The sequence below is a fragment of the Kogia breviceps genome, chromosome 8 (genome assembly GCF_026419965.1).
Source record: "Kogia breviceps isolate mKogBre1 chromosome 8, mKogBre1 haplotype 1, whole genome shotgun sequence".
In the NCBI taxonomy this organism is placed as follows: Eukaryota; Metazoa; Chordata; class Mammalia; order Artiodactyla; family Physeteridae; genus Kogia; species Kogia breviceps.
The window spans coordinates 91,643,994-91,661,842 of NC_081317.1; the positions used below are offsets into that span (position 1 = coordinate 91,643,994).

General features: G+C 52.1%; 1 protein-coding gene and 1 pseudogene across 1 annotated transcript; both read left to right on the forward strand.

Annotated features, from left to right (window-relative positions):
• The first annotated feature begins 6,510 nt into the window (after positions 1-6,510).
• On the forward strand, positions 6,511-8,082 carry FOXE1 (forkhead box E1). The gene has a single exon (XM_059073267.2). It carries the CDS (start codon positions 6,511-6,513, stop codon positions 7,630-7,632), a length of 1,122 nt encoding a protein of 373 aa, XP_058929250.1. The 3' UTR covers positions 7,633-8,082.
• Positions 8,083-16,588: 8,506 nt separating this feature from the next.
• On the forward strand, positions 16,589-16,981 carry LOC131760848 (ribosomal protein eL22-like 1 pseudogene; annotated as a pseudogene).
• Positions 16,982-17,849: the final 868 nt, after the last annotated feature.

Here is a 17,849-nt window from a genome sequence, read left to right on the forward strand (position 1 = left end):
CATTTGAGCTGAGGTGGGCCAGCTTTTCCAGCTTTTCCAGGCTGAGGGCAAGAACTTATGCAAGAGAAGGAGAAGACTTGAGGGGGTGGGGCAGTCCTCTGAAGCTGGCAGCAGGGAAGACCAAGGAAGAGAGCAGGGGTGGGAAGGGGCTACACTGTGTCCAAAGTGCCCTGAACTGCCAGGCCAGGCAAAGTGTACTTGATCTTGCCCTGGAGGAAGCAGAGGCATTGAGAGCCTTTGAGCAGCCGAGTGGCCCAGTTTGTGCAGAGACAAACAGCGGGAGTGCCCTGCTGGAGAGGACTATTTGGAGCCTTAGATTTGTCCAGAAGGCTGGCCTGTGTAACCTTGTTCCCCTCTTCCCCAGCCAGGCTCAGCAGAGCTGAGGGAGCTGAGCGCTTCATAGGTGCTTGGGCAGAGAGGCTGAGGATCAGGACTCCCACTCTCCAGGGTCCTCCTGGGTGAACCTGCGTCTGTCCCAGCCCTGCCACTGTCTGCACCATCCTCCAAGAGAGAAGAGGCTGATATGGGCAGCCCAACCCTGGCTGAAGTGTGTAGGCTCTCTTTTCGAGTGACTCTGGGGATACATGCCCAGAAAGGGAGGATACATGCAGGCCAAGGAGGCAAAAGGGCAGACGGTGAGATTAAGAAAGATACACACTCTCAGGCTAAAATAGAGAAAGAAAGCCAAAAAAGCCCGAAGGAAAGAGACCAGAGTCTTCGGTCTCCCATGCTATTGCCCACCTGGCACTGTGGGCACTGAGCAACCAGCCAGCTGGGCTGGGTACCTGCCTGAGGCACTGTACCAAGCTCTAACCACCCCTGTCCGCACCTCTGCCCCAACACAGGGAACCTGGACCGAGCTTGGGGCGAGGTGCCCTGATGGTTACAGTGCCGATCAGGAGTACGGGTCAAGGACTGGAATCAGAGGCCTGGGTCTCCGGCCTGGGGAGGGGAGACGAGTCACTGTCTCTTCCTGTACCTCAGGCGGTACTAGAATCCAGTCTAGTGCATTTTCCCTTTGAGAGGGAAAAGGGAGTAATCAGAGGCCCTTTTGAGATTGTCTTGCAAACCATGAACTCTGCAGCCCGAAATGAACATTCACCATCTTCGCTGCTTCTCAGAGTCCTAAGGCTATGCATAGCACTCGGAATACCCAAGAAACCAGGATGCCCAATGATTCTAGAGGACCGCTCCTGCCCCCCAGGTCCTAGAATCTAACCGACTTGCGCCTGCTGGCCTCGCTGAGAATTCCCGGGGTCCTGCTCTCACCAACTCCGCTAGGGACCACGGCTTTCCCAGAAGAGTCCACTGCCACAGCCCGGCTCTCTCCCGCTCGGTGTGAGCGGACTAGGATCTTACCTTGCGTTCCTCAGTCCTTGGCTCAGGAACGCTCACTGAGCGCCTGAGAAAGCGCCGAGAAGCTAACCTGGGGGCGGGGGTAAGGCCCGGGCTCAGGGCCCGCTGGGACCCGGGCTCGCCTCTGTGCAAGGCGGGACAAGTCTGCATCCTCTCGGAGTTGGCTTGCCCTTTTCGCCGCAGCCGCGGAGCTCCTGGATGTCCCAGCAGGTTCCTGAGCTACCCATTCTGGGGCGAGATAACAGTGTTGGGACAGGGCTCTGAGGCAGGGATTGGGAGTTTCCTTGAGGTGAGCCGGGAGTCTGGTGGCAGGGTGTGCGAGCTAAGCGGAGTGATGGGAAGCAGAAAGATCCCCTCTCTGGACCCCAGTTTCTCCGCCTGGTCCTGGGGTGACGATAATTCTCTGTTCACAGTATTGAAGTGAACCAATGGCGAGAAAGCACTAGAAGTTGTGTTGCCCTGACCAAGCTCCGGGGGTCCCTGTGCGTCGCTGGGAGCAGAAAAAAGCCACATCCACGCAGATTCGAAGACTGGAATACCCTGACCACACGCATTCTCCCTTCTAGGCGGGCAGAAAGCATTTTACTTTAATTAACCACTACTTCTTTGAGGGGTGCTTCTCATTTCCGCACATGAGCGGGAACGACTTGAATTTTCCCCAGCAGTGGGGGCGACAGGAAAGGAGTCCCCCACTTCACAGATGGGGAAACCGAGGCCTAAGAAGGGCAGCAGATAGCTCAAAGCCACTGGGCCAGTAAATGAGCTAGCTGTAATCTGAGCTCTCACTCCGTGTCACTGCTGTGACTAGCGGCTGGGCTGTGTGTGACACAGGACCGACCTCCTTTTTGGCACTCTGAGGCCATACAGCCCACTGACCCTGACTGACTGCCCCAGAGTAATCCAAACAGAGGTCACTGCGTTCTGGCTGTGCCGAGATTCTTAGATCTGATTCGTAAGCATCTGGGCCTGGAGTTTCCATTGTCTCACTGTAAGGAGGACTTTAAGCACAAGTGAGGCTCTGAGAACTCAGGAAAAGACAGAGAGGCTTCAGGGCCAGGAGGTAAGGAGCCTGAATAACCAGAGTTTCCCTTTCAGTGTAGAACCTCCTCTGCAAGACTTTAAGCAAGCCCCTTCGGCAATCTGGGCCTAGTTTCCTTCCAGCTTGAATTTCCAAGATTTCCTTAAGGAGAAGAGCAGGCTACCTCTGCATCTGCATGAAGGGCCATCTGGGTCAAGAGATATGGAGGAATTTTCCATGGCTCCTTGGATCCCCTCCTTTATATTTACGAAACCCTCTGAGGGCACTTCAAAACTCAGTAAAGCAGTTAGGGGAAGAGCTACCAGTATCTTCTACAGATCACCAGCACTCCTCCCCTCCCCCCAACATTTAACATAAAATAGCCTGTGAGGGGACAGGTTTTTCCAAAAGGTGCTGGGGATACATGCAGGGCTGAAGGTGGCTACAAAGAGTATGGAAATCACCCAGCACCCGCCTACATCAACACCAACCCACACCTGCTGGACTAGAAGAATGATTTCCAAGGGACTGGGACCCACTCCACAGCTTTCAAATGGTTCTCAATGGGGTCTGTTATCCCTAAACACGTTAAGGAGCACTGCACCAGAGAAGAGGGGAAGACTGGATGAGAGGAAATAGAGGAAATGGCCTGGCACCGAGGGGATCTTTATGTATAGTTTTGATCCAAACGGGTGAATTGTCCCAGTTCACTCAAATCGTTTAATTCAAATTTTACATCATGGATTCATAGAATCTTCAAAGTACAGAATTTTGAAATGTGTTATTAGAATAAAACATTTATGGAATATAATTTTTAGGATCCTTTGTTCATGAAAATCTTAGAATCATAATCTTAATAAATCTAATCTCAGGATGCCAAGGCTTGGTTTGTTGCACAGGTGTAGCTCAGTAGCCTCAAAGTTTGAGAAAAAGGAATTAGTTTTCTAGAATGGGTCCACAGTCACAAAACAATGAGGATCAAAATATCGTGAGACATGGAGGTTTCTAACCATAGTAATTGGAGCTTAAAAGTCTCTATCCTAGGGGCTTCCCTTCCCTGGTGGCGCAGTGGTTAAGAGTCTGCCTGCCGATGCAGGGGACACGGGTTCGTGCCCCGGTCCGGGAAGATCCCACATGCCGCAGAGCGGCTGGACCTGTGAGCCATGGCCGCTGAGCCTGCGCGTCCGGAGCCTGTGCCCCACAACGGGAGAGGCCACAACAGTGAGAGGCCCGCGTACCAAAAAAAAAAAAAAAGTCCCTATCATAAAGTCATTAAAGCATATGGTCACAAATATTATAAGAATTATTAGATTATTTGAGTTAAAAAATAGTGGATCTAGAACTAATATTTTAGAATTAAATAAGAAGAGAGATGTGGATTTATAGGACCCAAATCTTCCAATCAGACATTCCTAGACAGGAATTCAAATTAAGTTATATGTACCTTAGAGCTGCAAAAATATCTAAAACCTAGAGAAGCTACAACTCCCAGTAGTGGCATCATATTTTCAGGCACAAAATCTTACTCCCAGCATCTTAAAATATGAGGAATACGCTTATACACTCTGACCAGAAGCTTAAAGTCATAGGAATATAATCACAGTCAAATAATTTAGACTTCTGGTCATGGAATCTTAGAACTACAGAATCACGTTATTTGATTTATGGATTCACGTTAGGATAGTGGTCCAAAATTTAACATTTGGAAATCTGAATCTTGGAAATACAGAGAACCACAAAATCCAGTATTAAAAGATTGCTATAGTGTATCTGGTTAAAATGTTAAACATTTTTTTTTCCTTTGAAAAAACGTAACAGGATGCAACCTGGATTTTCGCAGCTTCGTTACTTTGGAAGAAGGAAGCTGGGAGGTTTTTGAGCGAGTGAAAAGCCTCTCCCGTCTCTCGAGCATGAATCCTCTGAGGAAGGTCTTCATGCAAACCGTTCAATTTGCTTCCACACCCGGGTCGCCGGAGCGAGGATCTGAACTCTTTGCCTTTCTTCCGAAGGCAGTTGCCCAATGCTTGGCGGGCTGCCCGGAGCTCATCTCCACGAAGAACGCGACTAAAGCCCCTGAAGGCCGCCGCCCGCACTCTCGCGGCTCTCTCCGCCTAGCCCTGCACCCGCAGCCCCGCGGAAAGCTGCGTCTCGGCCGGAGCCTGAAATCTAAGGGTAGAACGCCCCACCCCTGAGATCCGCACATGCTTTCCCGCCCCCAGTTCTCAGAGGAGAAAATTGAGGGCTTGTGAGCGGGAAGGGACAGGCCCAAGGTGTCCCTGCGAACCCAGACCTGTGGGGCCGCCGCCGCAGGCGGTCTTGAGCGAGGCCAAATCAGGCCTTAGGGAGCTGGGGAGAAACGAACTCCGAAACCGGACACCCGCGAAGCGGACGGGTCCCGTCTGCCGGCCCCTTCCCCGGGAGACTCGCCCACCCAGAGCGCCCCCAACCCCGGCCCCCACCTCTCGCAGCCCTCCGTCCCGCTGCGGGAAGGGGCTGCTCGGCTGCCCCCGGAGGTCTTGGGAGCCATTTGGAGCCTTCCTGTTTGGGCGAACTGGAGGAGAAGGTTGCCGCGAGAGGGCAGAAGCCTAGCCTCCATCCCCTTTAAGCTGTGAGTCACTCCACATCATATAGAGAGGGGTCCCGAGCCACCAAAGATAAAAGATTGGAGGGCGGAGGGGGGGGCGTGTTGCGGCCTTTCCCTAAATATCAGCAATTGAGATACAAAACCTCGGTACAGTGGAGGAACCTGGAACCCACCGAGGGAAAGTGGCTACCTCTGGCACATGTCGAGGAAACGCACTCCTACCAGAGACGCAGGCAGGTGTAAGGTTCAGCTAAGCTGCGAAGTCGCGGTGGAACCGTCGCAAGTCACCTCCTCTATCGGACCTAGGAATCCTGCCTGAAGGATGAGGGACTGGATGGGGAATGGCCAGGGCAGCCCCGAGTTGGGGTTTGAAAATAAATCATCCTTGAAAGACCTTGGAAGCCAGTCACCTGGAGCGTCTTCTCCCTTCCTCGTCCCCCACCCTCAAGAACCAAGCGCCCCTCAGCCAGTTCTCACCCTCTCCAGCCAAAAAAGGTGAGGCGAGCCCTTCCTTTCACCTGCGGGTCCCAGCCTTCTATAGAGGCTGGTAAAGTCCCGAAGCGCTGAGTTCGGGCGCCGAGGTCTCCAGAGACAGTTCCTGGCCTCTCCCGACCTCAGTTTCGCCGTCGGCGCGCAGAGAGGACCGGCCCAGGAGACCTCCAAGGGACCTCTATGCTCAGACCATGTGGTGTACCCGCCGCGCCGCCACAGCATCTCCTACCTGGGGAGGTGCGCCGAGGCCCAGGAGGCGGGCAGTCGGGGGGCGGGCGGGGAAAGGGCACCGCCCCAAGCTCCCTGGCGCCTTTAAGGAGGAGAAACCCGCGGAGGGAGGAGCCGGTCCGGGTGTGTGCAGGGAAGCGCCTCGCCAGCGGTCTTGGCGGCTTGAGGCCAACCCTAAGGAGAGGAACAGTCGCCGGCCACCCCTCCTGGCCCGCGCCGCAACCTCGCCGCCCTCGCCTTGCCTCGCCTCGCCTCGCCTCCTTGCCCTCCGCGCCTTCGGCAGCCCCGGCCGCAGGAGCGCCGCCAAGGCGGCCCCCACCAGAGTGCCCCACGCCTGCACTAACTGCTCTCGTTTCAGACCTTGGGGCCCGCAGCCTCCTCTGCGCTCAGGACCTCGACGGTTATCCTCAGATCAGCAGGAAGCCCAGAACTGATGCAGGCGCTCCAGCCCAGGACCAATTCCAGACCCCGTGACCTCCTGGCACCAGCGCGCAAAGGACCCTTCAGCCCAAGACAGGAGCCTCGTCCGGGTCCCAACGTCGCTGCTGGCGCCTGGCTTCGAGCTCCAGAACACGAGCAGAGCCGTCGGTGGGCGGGACACTCTTGAGCCTCTGTCCGCACTGAGCCAGCCCGGAAACTACGGGCGCCAAAGCTCCTGCGCGCCCCTGCCAGGAAAGCTGTGCTCCCGGTGCCAGCTGCGAGGACACCCTGAGCTCTCTGCAGAGGGCCCCAGCGTCGGTTCCCGTTACCCTGCGTCCCGGGCCCCGCAGCTCCCACACCCTCGACAGCAGCGGGCAGCGGGGACGCCCCAGGGACGCGGGACGGCTGCGCCATGACGGCGGAGAGCGGGCCGCCACCGCCGCCGCCACCGCAGCCGGAGGCGCTGGCGGCCGTGAAGGAGGAGCGCGGTGAGGCGGGGGCCGGGGTCCCGGCAGAGGCCGCGGGTCGCGGCGCTGGCGGGCGGCGGCGGAAGCGCCCCCTGCAGCGTGGGAAGCCGCCCTACAGCTATATTGCGCTCATTGCCATGGCCATCGCGCACGCACCGGAGCGCCGCCTCACGCTGGGCGGCATCTACAAGTTCATCACCGAGCGTTTCCCCTTCTACCGCGACAACCCCAAAAAGTGGCAGAACAGCATCCGCCACAACCTCACACTCAACGACTGCTTCCTCAAGATCCCGCGCGAGGCCGGCCGCCCGGGCAAGGGCAACTACTGGGCACTCGACCCCAACGCCGAGGACATGTTCGAGAGCGGCAGCTTCCTGCGCCGCCGCAAGCGCTTCAAGCGCTCTGACCTCTCCACTTACCCGGCTTACATGCACGACGCGGCCGCCGCTGCTGCTGCTGCCGCCGCCGCCGCCGCTGCCGCCATCTTCCCGGGCGGGGTGCCCGCTGCGCGCCCGCCTTACCCGGGCGCTGTCTATGCAGGTTATGCCCCAACGTCGCTCGCCGCGCCGCCCCCGGTCTACTACCCGGCTGCGTCCCCAGGCCCGTGCCGCGTCTTCGGCCTGGTGCCTGAGAGGCCGCTCAGCCCAGAACTGGGCCCCGCGCCGTCAGGGCCCTCCGGTTCCTGCGCCTTTGCCTCGGCCGGCGCTTCTGCCACTACCACCGCTTACCAGTCCTCCGGCTGCGCCGTCGCCAGACCTGCCAACACTTCCGCCTATGCGGCCGCCTACGCGGGCGCAGACGGCGCGTACTCGCAAGGGGCCGGCAGCGCCCTCTTCGCAGCGGCTGGCCGGTTGGCCGGGCCCGCTTCGCCCCCCGCGGGTGGCAGCAGTGGCGGCGTCGAGACTGCAGTGGACTTCTACGGGCGCACATCGCCCGGTCAGTTCGGAGCACTGGGCCCCTGCTACAATCCTGGTGGGCAGCTCGGAGGGGGCAATGGAGGCGCCTACCACGCTCGCCATGCGGCTGCCTATCCAGGCGGAGCGGATCGGTTTGTGTCCGCCATGTGAGCTGAGCATACAGGCGAAAATTCATAGATACCTCGACTGTCTTTACGAACTAAGTATTCATGAAACCTGAGGACAGGACTGGAGAGAGGATCGAGTTGAAAGCCACATGGGAGGGACCGAGCCGGAGGTTCAGGCGCAGCCTCCCGGTGCACCGTGTAGACACCGGTTCGCTTTGAAAATGTGAGGAGGTGGGGAGAGGCATCCTCGGTCCACGGACAGAGACAATGGACCCTCACTGAGGCGAAGCTCCAAAGGTCGTGCCTTTCTGACATTCTACCGGGGAGGGTCCTTGGCTCTAAAGGAGGCACAACGTAGTGTCTACACCAGAGTCTCAGGGAATTGTGGAGAATTACATGACTTCATTCTTCCCCGTACTTACCAAAACTCGGGTCTTTTTACACAGTTCCATCTCTTGTGCCTTTGACTACGTTATTACAATAAAAGGCTCCGTCCGATAGTGTCTTCCTAGTTGAGGAGGACAAATTTGCAAAATAAGTAACATTTTTTTTAATGGGAAAGATCTCTGCTTCGCTTGACCAGGGGCTGCTTTTCCCTGCCTCTGAGAACTGCAGACCTGGCTCTGAGTCTGGACGGTGCCCCAGCGCCACAGTGTAACCCAGTTCCATCACTCACACCCCCAGTTTCCCCATCTATAATACAAGAGGGCTGCAGAATTCAACCGTCCCCCATCTGATCTTTAAGGGCCCATCATGGTTGTTGCATATCTGGCAGCATGGGTGGGCCACCCAGGGCCTAACCCTATTCCAAGGAATGGAAACAGAGCTCATGGCAAGCATCTCTGGATTAGCTCCAGGCACCGGTTTTATCATAATTTCTTGAATCTTTTGAGCATGATGTGCTGATCATTTGGCAGCTATTACTGCTGGCTCCTAAGTGCAGTTTTCCATTGAGGCAGGTAGAAATACGTTTGTCCATTGCCCACGCTTTTTTTTCATCAAGCAGCCTGGGACCCAATGGGTGAACTAAAATTCAAAGAGATGACAGGACTCAAGGGAGCCTGTTGATGACAGTTTTCATTTTGTTGGGCTGGCTCTTCCATCCCTGGTACCCTCTGCCATACCTTGGCAGCCTCTTCATGCAAAAAGGAAAGAGAAAAATTAATTGGGGCCATCAGTTAAGTAAGCTTTAGAAAGAAACAGGTGTTTAACTTTGCTTTGTATCCTTTATTTGTTTCAAGCAATAAGCTGACCAAAATCAGAAAGAAAAAAAAATCCAAACATTTCCCCACCTTTCTCTTGAGAAATCTTGTAAGTTTCGATTCTGTAGCAAAAGTTTCTAGCATTAAATATTTCAGAGGCTCCGTGTGCAGCTTTCAGATAACCTGAGTGTTCAGATGAACTGTTTTAATAAAGATCTTTGAGCAAGTGAATTCTGACAAGAGAAATGCAGCCTCTTTCTGCAGAGTTAATTTGCTAGGGAAGAGTTGGGGTGGGTGAGAAAAGACTGAAAACCACTGGTAATTTTTATTTTTAATTCTAGGGATTGCACTATCCAGTTCACAAAGACATGTGAATGTGATTTAGTCCAGACGGGTATTTGTCTAAATAAGTGCTGTCCAACAGAGATATAATGTAAGCTGCCTGTGTAATTAAAATTTTTCTGGTAGCTGCATTAATTTTTTTAAAAAGGTGAGATTAACTAATAATATATTGTATTTAACCCAATTTAATGTCCAAACTATCATTTCAACATATAATCAATATAAAAATTGTTGAGATATTTTACTTTTTTCATACTAAGTCTTTAAAATCTGGAGTGTATTTTACACTTACAGGTCATCTGTTTGTACTAGCCATGGCCAAGTGCACAGTAGCAATGTGTGGCTGATGGATACTGTATTAGATGGTACAGGTCTAGATGTTGGTCCTTCCTGACTTTGATGGTGGTAAATGACCACCTGGAGGAGGGGGCAGCTGCAGCACTGACCCTATTGCCAGTGCGTCCAGATTTCAGACCCAGCCCTGTGACCTTGGAAAAATCTAGGTGTTAGGCCTCCCTTATGTCTGTATGGATCCTTGCAGGTTGAAATTCAAAGGTTCTCCGTGTGCAGCTAGACAGTATGGCTCTCCCAGGCAGAAATCAGGATGCCTTGCCTCATTGGCACTGGCCAGAAATTGAAAGCCCTCCACCCAGGGGTTTTGTTGTCTTCCTAAAGCCCGGCAGGGGGATTGCGGCTGGAAAAGGGCAGTCTATGCGCCAGGTTAATGCAGCGGTTGAGCCTTTCTCCGTGTTTTAATTACCAAGTCCAATGCTTTGACAGCGCCTTTAACATTAATCCAGTCCTCTCCCTAGTGTCATTTGTGAATGGGAATTTGTGACCCCTCCCTCAGAGTCCACCTGAAGTTAAATGAGTCAAGAGGGATAGAAACGCTTTGTAAACTGTAAAGCGTTGGGCACAGGAGGGAAGAAGGTTTTAACATTTAAGCGCTGCCTTATCCGGAAGTCTCCTGGAGCTTCGCGGTAAAGCCGGGGGAACAAGAAAGACAGGGAGGGAAAGCGCACGCGTCTTTGCCCCCAACTCTCCTTGTCAACTGGGACGACAGGTGAGATCGACCAGGGTCTGTGCCCTGAGAGGGGAGGAACTGGGTATACAGCGGGAGCCAGGAGAGACAGCGGTGCCCTCGAGGTGTTGAAGGGAGAGAATCAGCCTTTCTCGGCCTCCTGCCGGCCGTCGACACCCAAAGCTAGTGCGCCACCCGGCCGGGCCAGAAAGGACGCTGCGCAGGCGAGGGAGCGCCGCCCTTCATCCACAGCCGGGCCGGGCGGGCCCTCCAGCCCGCGTGGCTCTAGGACATTGAGAACATTCACTGCCGCGTCTTGGGACAATCCAACTCTCCGAATCCCCAAACCGTGAAATAGAACCTCCCCGGCTCCCCGTCTAGGGGCTCAGAGACCGGAGGTGCGTTTCTCCTTTTCTTCTTCCTGTCCTGAATCCAGAGAACTCTTTTGCCCCTCTCTAAGCCCTGCACCCCCCCGGCGTCGTATGCAGGCGCCCCCCCACCCCGCCGCCCCAGGTCTGTGAGTAATTAGATGCGTTCTTCCCTAATTGCCCAAGGCTCGTTAGAATTCGCCCTAGAGCTGTAACATTTTCTTTCAAATTAACTTTGTTCGCAATTAAGCTTAGGAAGCCAGCAACAGAAGCAGACTTGGCCCGAGGTCGTTTACTACGAAAACGGATTAGAGAAATTTCTTCCCCAGTTTAAGGGGAAAGATTCCTGCGGCCAGAGCTTTGGGGAAAGAGTTCCCACAGCTGAGGCCAAGTGGGAGTAGGAAGCTGCTTGCGGCGGTTGGTGACGGCATTGGCCTTCCTCCTCATCTCGGTGATTCGTGCGCCAGAAAGAGTGAAGGTAACCGCGCTGAAAGGAATTCAGGAGGGTTTGGGCTGAATTACACACCCTTGACTTGAAGCTGCTGTACGTAGTTACAGTTCATCCAGCACGTTCATAAACATAATCTCATTTACTAAGAACTCTGTGAGAATTTTTTCATTAAAATTATTTTTTTCTTATTACAAAATTGGTACACGTTCATTGTAAAAACAAAAAATACAACTTAGAGAGAAGAATCAAAGGAACCCATAGTTCGCCCAGAGAATCACAGCAAACACCTCAGTGAGTATCTTTTCTAGTTTTCGTTTTTGTTTTTCCTTTGCAAGAGGCCTGAGTCTCAACTCTGTCACTAAAATGCCGTGAGATCTTGAACAAGCTTCTTCCTGCACTGCGTAGGCCTGTTTCACCATCTACAAAGCTGGGTGGCAGGTCCCCTTTCACCCTCACAAACTCCCGTTTTTTTGGTCATTTGAATCCAGGATGCACTTCTCCAAGCGCCAGTAGAGAAGCTGAGAGCAGGAGGCTTGCCCTCCCTGCTGTTTTGCAGACATTAAGGCCCTGAGGCCTTGAAGCTCTAAGTGTGGGCCACAGACTAGCTGCATGGGCATCCCCTGAGAGCTTGCTAGAAATGCAGACTCTCAGGCTCTACCCAGATCTACTGAACCAGAACCTGCAATTCAACAAGACCTCAAGCGATTCATATGCCCTGGGCAGAAAGGCAGAGCTTTAGAGAAGGGGGGTGGGGGTGGGGGATGTGTTATGTTGAAATCAGAGACCCCAGAATAACTTCCAGAAGGCTCCTGTTTCTCAGCAAGAACCCCAACCAGAGATGACTGCAGAGAGAAGAGATGGCTAGGGTGGAGCCCTTCACCTCCTCCCTTGGGTGTGCTTTACAGTCTTGGAATCCTAACCCTTGGAATGCATCTCACCTGATGTTCCCTGATAGATGACCATGACAATGACATTCACTGAGAGTGTATCTGAAATCATCTCGAAAGCTGGACTGTCAGTTAGAGCCAGAGCAGGAACCCAAACTCCTGACTCCCTGCTGAGCCACTTTGGGGACCTTGGGTTCTGGTCTCTGTACCCTCTGTAAGCAGCAGTCATTTGCCCAAGTATGGATGAAACTTGGCAACTTCAACCCCAAGTCTGGGCTTGTTGGGGTTTAGGAGAAAAATAAAGCTCTCTTCTCAGCAGGAAGAGGCCCCCACCTCTGAGTCCATCTGGGCTGAAGGATCCTCCAGTAGAGCATCTAAGTACCCCTTGGACAGCCTACGATCCTGGGCATCCTAATGAATTCCCCCCCACCCCAAACACCCACACCTTTCTGGAGAATTTGGTCTCTGTGCTCATCCTGCTCCTGAGAAGTGCTGACTCCTGGGTGGGGGTTGGCATGACAGGACAACTGGGGGGAAAAAGTCCCTGATGATAAGGAGCATGTACCAGGCTGGGCTCTCTTCCCAGGATCACATAGCAACTCAGTGGAAGAACCAGGACTCTCATCTCAGTGCTCACATGAGTTTTCAATAATAGGAATACCATGCGTGCGTATAGAGTTTCTATAGAGCTAAAGGGGCACAGGACTTACCCAACATCTCATAGTGTCCAAGCCTGGCTAGAACTTATGCCTCCCTCAAGGGAGACTGCATTTGATTATCACCCTCATAAAAGGCAGTGTGCAAATGGAAGTAATCAGATGGGGGGTGGTGAAGGTGGGGCTTGAGGGATGGTGAAGGAGTGCAGCTGCAGGAGGGCCCTCCATTGTACGGATGGGTAAACTGAGCCTGGGATCAGTTAAATAAATAGCTTAGAACCACCCAAAGGGAAAGCAGTGTGACTAGTGCTTTTCAGCCCAAACTGAGCAGTGAACTAAAGGAAAAGCAGGGCCAAACAGGTTGGGTGCAGTGAGGATAGGAGGTCTTTAACAAGTTTGGTGCCTATCCCTACCCTCCTTCCAGCGTCTTCTTTCTGGGCTGGCTGAGGCCAAAGCCAGCCTTTGCAGAGCTCCCGGGGTGGAAAGGATGACTGCTCCCTACAGAGCTCCCCATGTCCCTCTACCAGCCTCACAACCCCTCTTCTGCGAGCTGAGGCTCAAATTTCCAGCTCAGCCCAGAAGGGTTAACCTGGTGCAGAAGCATGTAGTCAGAGAGGCCCTGGGGATCAACTGTCAGCCCCTCCCAGGGTGAGGAAGGGATTGAGAGGCGGAATCAGGGTGGATCTCAGCCCTGGTGCAGAGCACCAGCTTATCTCACTATCTGAGAACCTGGAGCGGCTACTCCCAGGAGTGTGGGCAGAGCAGAGTCCCAGCTATGATTTTTCAGGCACGGAGGCACTCAACAACCAGAGATAACGTGTGAGAAGCACAGCCTCATAGAGCCTAACTCTTGCCTCTGCTCTCAACCCCCAGCAGGTGGCCTAGCCCTCCCCTTGGATGCTCCTGCCTCCTCCCTCCATTCTGCCCCCACTGCCAGCCTCACTTCCTGAAGCTGAGCTCCAGTCCTATGGGAGCAGGATCCCTGCTGTCTGCAACAGAAAGCCCAATCTCCTCACCCGGCACTTGGGACCCTCCATTATCCTTATACCAACTCTCTTCCCAGCCTCATCTCCCATAGTTGCCCTTCCTACACATCTAGGCTCCAGCCAACACCCCACTTGCTGTTCCCAGACACCCCTGTGTGTTCCTGTCACCATGAATTTGCTCTGACCATTACCTCTCTAGGAACCCCCTAACCCCATCTTGCACGTCTAAGGCCACCAACCCAGTAGGAGGCTCCATCATCTCTCTCCTGGATCACAGGGACCCCTGCTCCCTCCACTGCTCTCCTCAGTCATTCCCCACAGCAGCCAATATGTGATTCAGCTCAAACAGCAACAAATCATGTCACTCTCTCGCAGAGGTCCAGACCTCAGGACAAGGGAGTGAGATTAGGAGCATGGCATGTTCGTGAGCAGCCCCGTGAAGGGTTTCTTACACTATGAGAAAATTACACTTAATATGAGCACTTTCAAAATTTCCCCCTCCCATGTAACACTTTCCTTTTATCCTAAATTTCATCAAAACCTCATAATTAACCTTGTGTGAAGTGGGGTGCACCCACATTTTTCCTGCACCCGTGCTCAAAAGAAAGAAAAATGTCTTATCATGGGGATTGGGCACAGGGGTCTTGATGGTAGAGCTGAGATGGAGCATCTTGAGGTCCACCATATACGGCCAACTCTGGACAGAAGTAAAACAATACACTCTCTGGCATATTCAAGAAGAAGTTGTGCCAGACTGCTAGCTGTCTACCCAGCCATTTTCCCCCCTTCTTCTCTGCTCACAAGATGCTGATTTTGTTCAGGTTGCAGTTGGTCATGTGTTTTAGGGGAAGTCTTACCCCTTGGAGTATCCACCGGCTCAATCTGGACTTGTCTAAGGTAAACGTGGTGATGATTCCATCACTCTTGCCAGTGATTATTGAGAAACAGGCACAGGATACTTTCCAGGCCAATGAGATGTCCAGAAAAGTCTGCTCAGGGCTTCTGGGAAATATTTCTTTGTTCTTAAAGAGACAAGGGGAGAGAAATGGCCATTTTCTTCCTCTTAATGTTGTTAGAGTGTGACAGACATGTTGGGCTCGGAGGGTACCAGCCTAAGAGAACAAGCCAAGCTGCTGAGGATGGCAGAGCCAAAAGGGGGGAATAACCTGGGGGCCTGATGATATCACTGAGCTGCTGAAAGAACCAACCCTGGAACAATTCTTTATACCTGTGGGCAATAACGAACGTCCTCTGAGTTTAAGCCTCTTTTCTTTGGGCTCTGTGTTACTTGCAGCCAAATGCATCCTAACTAATAAAGAAGGCGACCCTTATGGGGCAGGAAAAAATTGATTCTTGGTTTTCCCTTTGAGATTTCCTTTGCCATTCTTATGTAAAAAAAAAAATACAGCTGAAAGGTTATCTAGTCCCACCCTTGTTTTATAGAAGGAAAAACCAAGGACCAGAGAAGGTAACGTTCCACGGTTGTACAATGAGCTAACATCTTAGGCCCTTGTCCAGGGCTCTCACCACATCATTGCTCTTCCCCAGCTTCAAGTGGCTCAGCTGTGGCACAGCTGACTAAGGTAACCCTGACATTACCCAAGAGAGGCTGTGTTCAGGGTGTACCAAGCGCTTCCACATATGTTATCCTTTGGATCTTCACAACTGCCCTGGGAAGTAGCAGGTTTCAGGTGTATTTTTTTTTTCAGATGAGAAAATGAGGTCCAAGAAAAGAGGACAAGCTTAAGGTCACAGACCTTTGCCTGAGAGGGATTCAACCCAGGTGTAACAAAGTTCACAGCAAAATGAATCAAACGTGAGGATTTTTCCTTCCTGGATATGGGAATCAGGAGACTTGCCTGTTGGTTTTGACTGCAGCTCTGGGGAAATCCTCTCTCTTTGGGCCTCTAAGTAGGGTGGATCCTCCACACACCCCTGACTTACCTCCACAGGGCGTGTGAGGCTTAAAGATAATGTCTGCAAAGTGTGTGGATCTGCTTGCGTCAGATCCTACAAAGTAGGATGGTTAATGCCAAAGCTGAAGGGGACTGGCTGTTGCTTAAAACGAGCTCTACCATTGTGGGCCTCTTTTCACCCTCCTATCACCCCACCCTGACCCTCCCAGCTTCAGCCAGCGTTGGTCCTACCAAGGCGAAAGCTGCAGGAGCAGGCCCATAGTTTACAGAACACCTGGGAGAGGCTGTGGGTAGCTGGGTAATTTCCAAATTAGTTGTAGGAGAAACCTAACAAAACAATCTGCAGGCTAAGCATCCCGGGAGCTCTCCGTGAGACTGACAGCCTGGAATCCAGCAAGTACAATGCACCGACCACAGGCGGGAGGGCCCTTCCTCCTTGGCGGGAGGAGGGCTGACTTCCTTCCAGCAGGGGCCCGTCTGGGCCTGCAGCCGGCCTGATAGGAGAGCAAAACCCCAGAACTGAAACAGGCTCTCCACCCAAATCCCAAACTATAATGAACATAAACGACTTTCCCGAAACGCTACTTCAAGGTTGGCTGGCCGGTGAGTTACGTGCCCTGGCAGATACCTCATTTCTCAGCAAGGGGCTTTCAGGTCTCATTTTAAAGATTTCCTCCTGAATCCATCCTCAGGAAACCTGGGCTGTGACCCCACTACCCCCTGTAGGCTACACACAAATGCACGAAATGAACCTGGAGCCTGATATACTGTTAGTAATGGTCAAATCTGAACATTGGTACTTACCTATTTTCTGAGAGGCTGCCTGCCTTCGTCAGAAAAACACTGGTTCAAGTCCGGGCTCTGGTACCAGGGCAAGTCTCAGCCTAAACTTCCCCAGCAATAACATGGGTGCAACAGTGCCTTCCCTCTCTGATACCAGTCACAATGGCTAATATTCAGTGAGCTGGCAGGGTAGGCACTACCTAGTGCTTCTCAGTCTCCACAAAATCCCCTGGGAGATAGTGACCATGAACTATAAGAAATGGTAGGAGCAGTTTGAAACCAGGCAGTTGGGCATCAGAGCTTCTAGGTGATAACACTTTGCATCATGAGGCTCCTGGTTCAGAGAAGCACTGGGCTAGATGTCAAAAGACTCAGGGCTGCTCTCTGATTGCACAGCCAGCCTTCAAGATGGTGCCGGAGAAAGACAAGAAGCCTAAGAAGTCAACCTGGAAGTTTAGTTTGGCTCTTACTCATCCAGGAGAAGATGGAATTTTTGATTCTGGAAATTCTGAAGTTTCTACGTGAGAAAGTTAAAGTTTTTCCAGGAAAAACTGGAAATCTTGGGAATGTTGTTCACATTAAAGCCTTCAAGCATAAAATCATGATTGTTTCTGAGGAACAATTCTCTAAAAGGTATTTGAAATATCTTACCAAGAAATACCTTAAAAAGAACCATCTTGGTGATCAGCTTTGAGGGTTGCATCTGATGAGGAGACTTACGAACTTTGTTACTTCCAGATTAGTCAAGATGAAGATGGATCTGAGTCTGAGGAGCAGTGAAGCCATCCCTTATAGGCCTTTGCTTGCTGATAAAGCAAATGAAGCATACAAGACAAAGAAACATCTAGAAATTGACCCTTAGCTTATCAGTGAATGAAAAACACTGTACTCTGTTATGTTAAGCATTCATCTCTTTAGGTGTATGCTGTTTACATGGTACTTTAATACTTTCTATAAGCAATATTTAAATAACTTATAGCTAGTGGAATTTTTTCCGGGATTTCTGAAATGTATTGCTTTAAAAAATGTCCTCGAGTTAAAGTGTAGAGTGTAGTATATGAAAAAATGAAGCACAATTTGGGGTATAAGTTTAGATAATAAAATATTTAAAATTAAAAAAAAAAAAAGAAGATTCAGGGCCTCACCCCTCCACGGCCACCGACTTTGTGTGTGACCTTGAATGAGTCCCTTGCCTTTGGCAGTCTCATCTATACACTGAGTAGATGTGTGTGCCTGGGGGTTATCAGATGGACTCCGGTGTCCCCTTAGCATAACCTTTGGTGAATCTGCGTCCCCCTCCCCTGAACACAAACGTGAGAATGGAATAGCATAATATGAAAGTTTCTGTAAACTGTAGTGTGATCGTTTATTTCCAAGCCCTTCCATGTCTTTATCTCATGACGCTCTCAAAACAACCTCAAAGTGATTGGGGGTGAAGTGAAATGGGGGAAGTTTTACTGCAATAGTGTTTATACCATGGGGAGCTAAAGCCCAAAGAGGGGTCACCAGCAATTTCGATGGAGCCCACACTAGACTTGGGACACCAGGCTCTGACCCAGTGCTCTTGCAGTTACACTGTGTGAATTATTACAAATGAATGGATACCCACAGCACTTTAATGCTGGGCCTGGCATTGTGCCTTGCCTGC

What these genes read in the sequence shown, in the direction of transcription:
- FOXE1 (XM_059073267.2), top strand. Translation starts at nt 6,511, where the DNA reads ATGACGGCGGAGAGCGGGCCGCCACCGCCGCCGCCACCGCAGCCGGAG.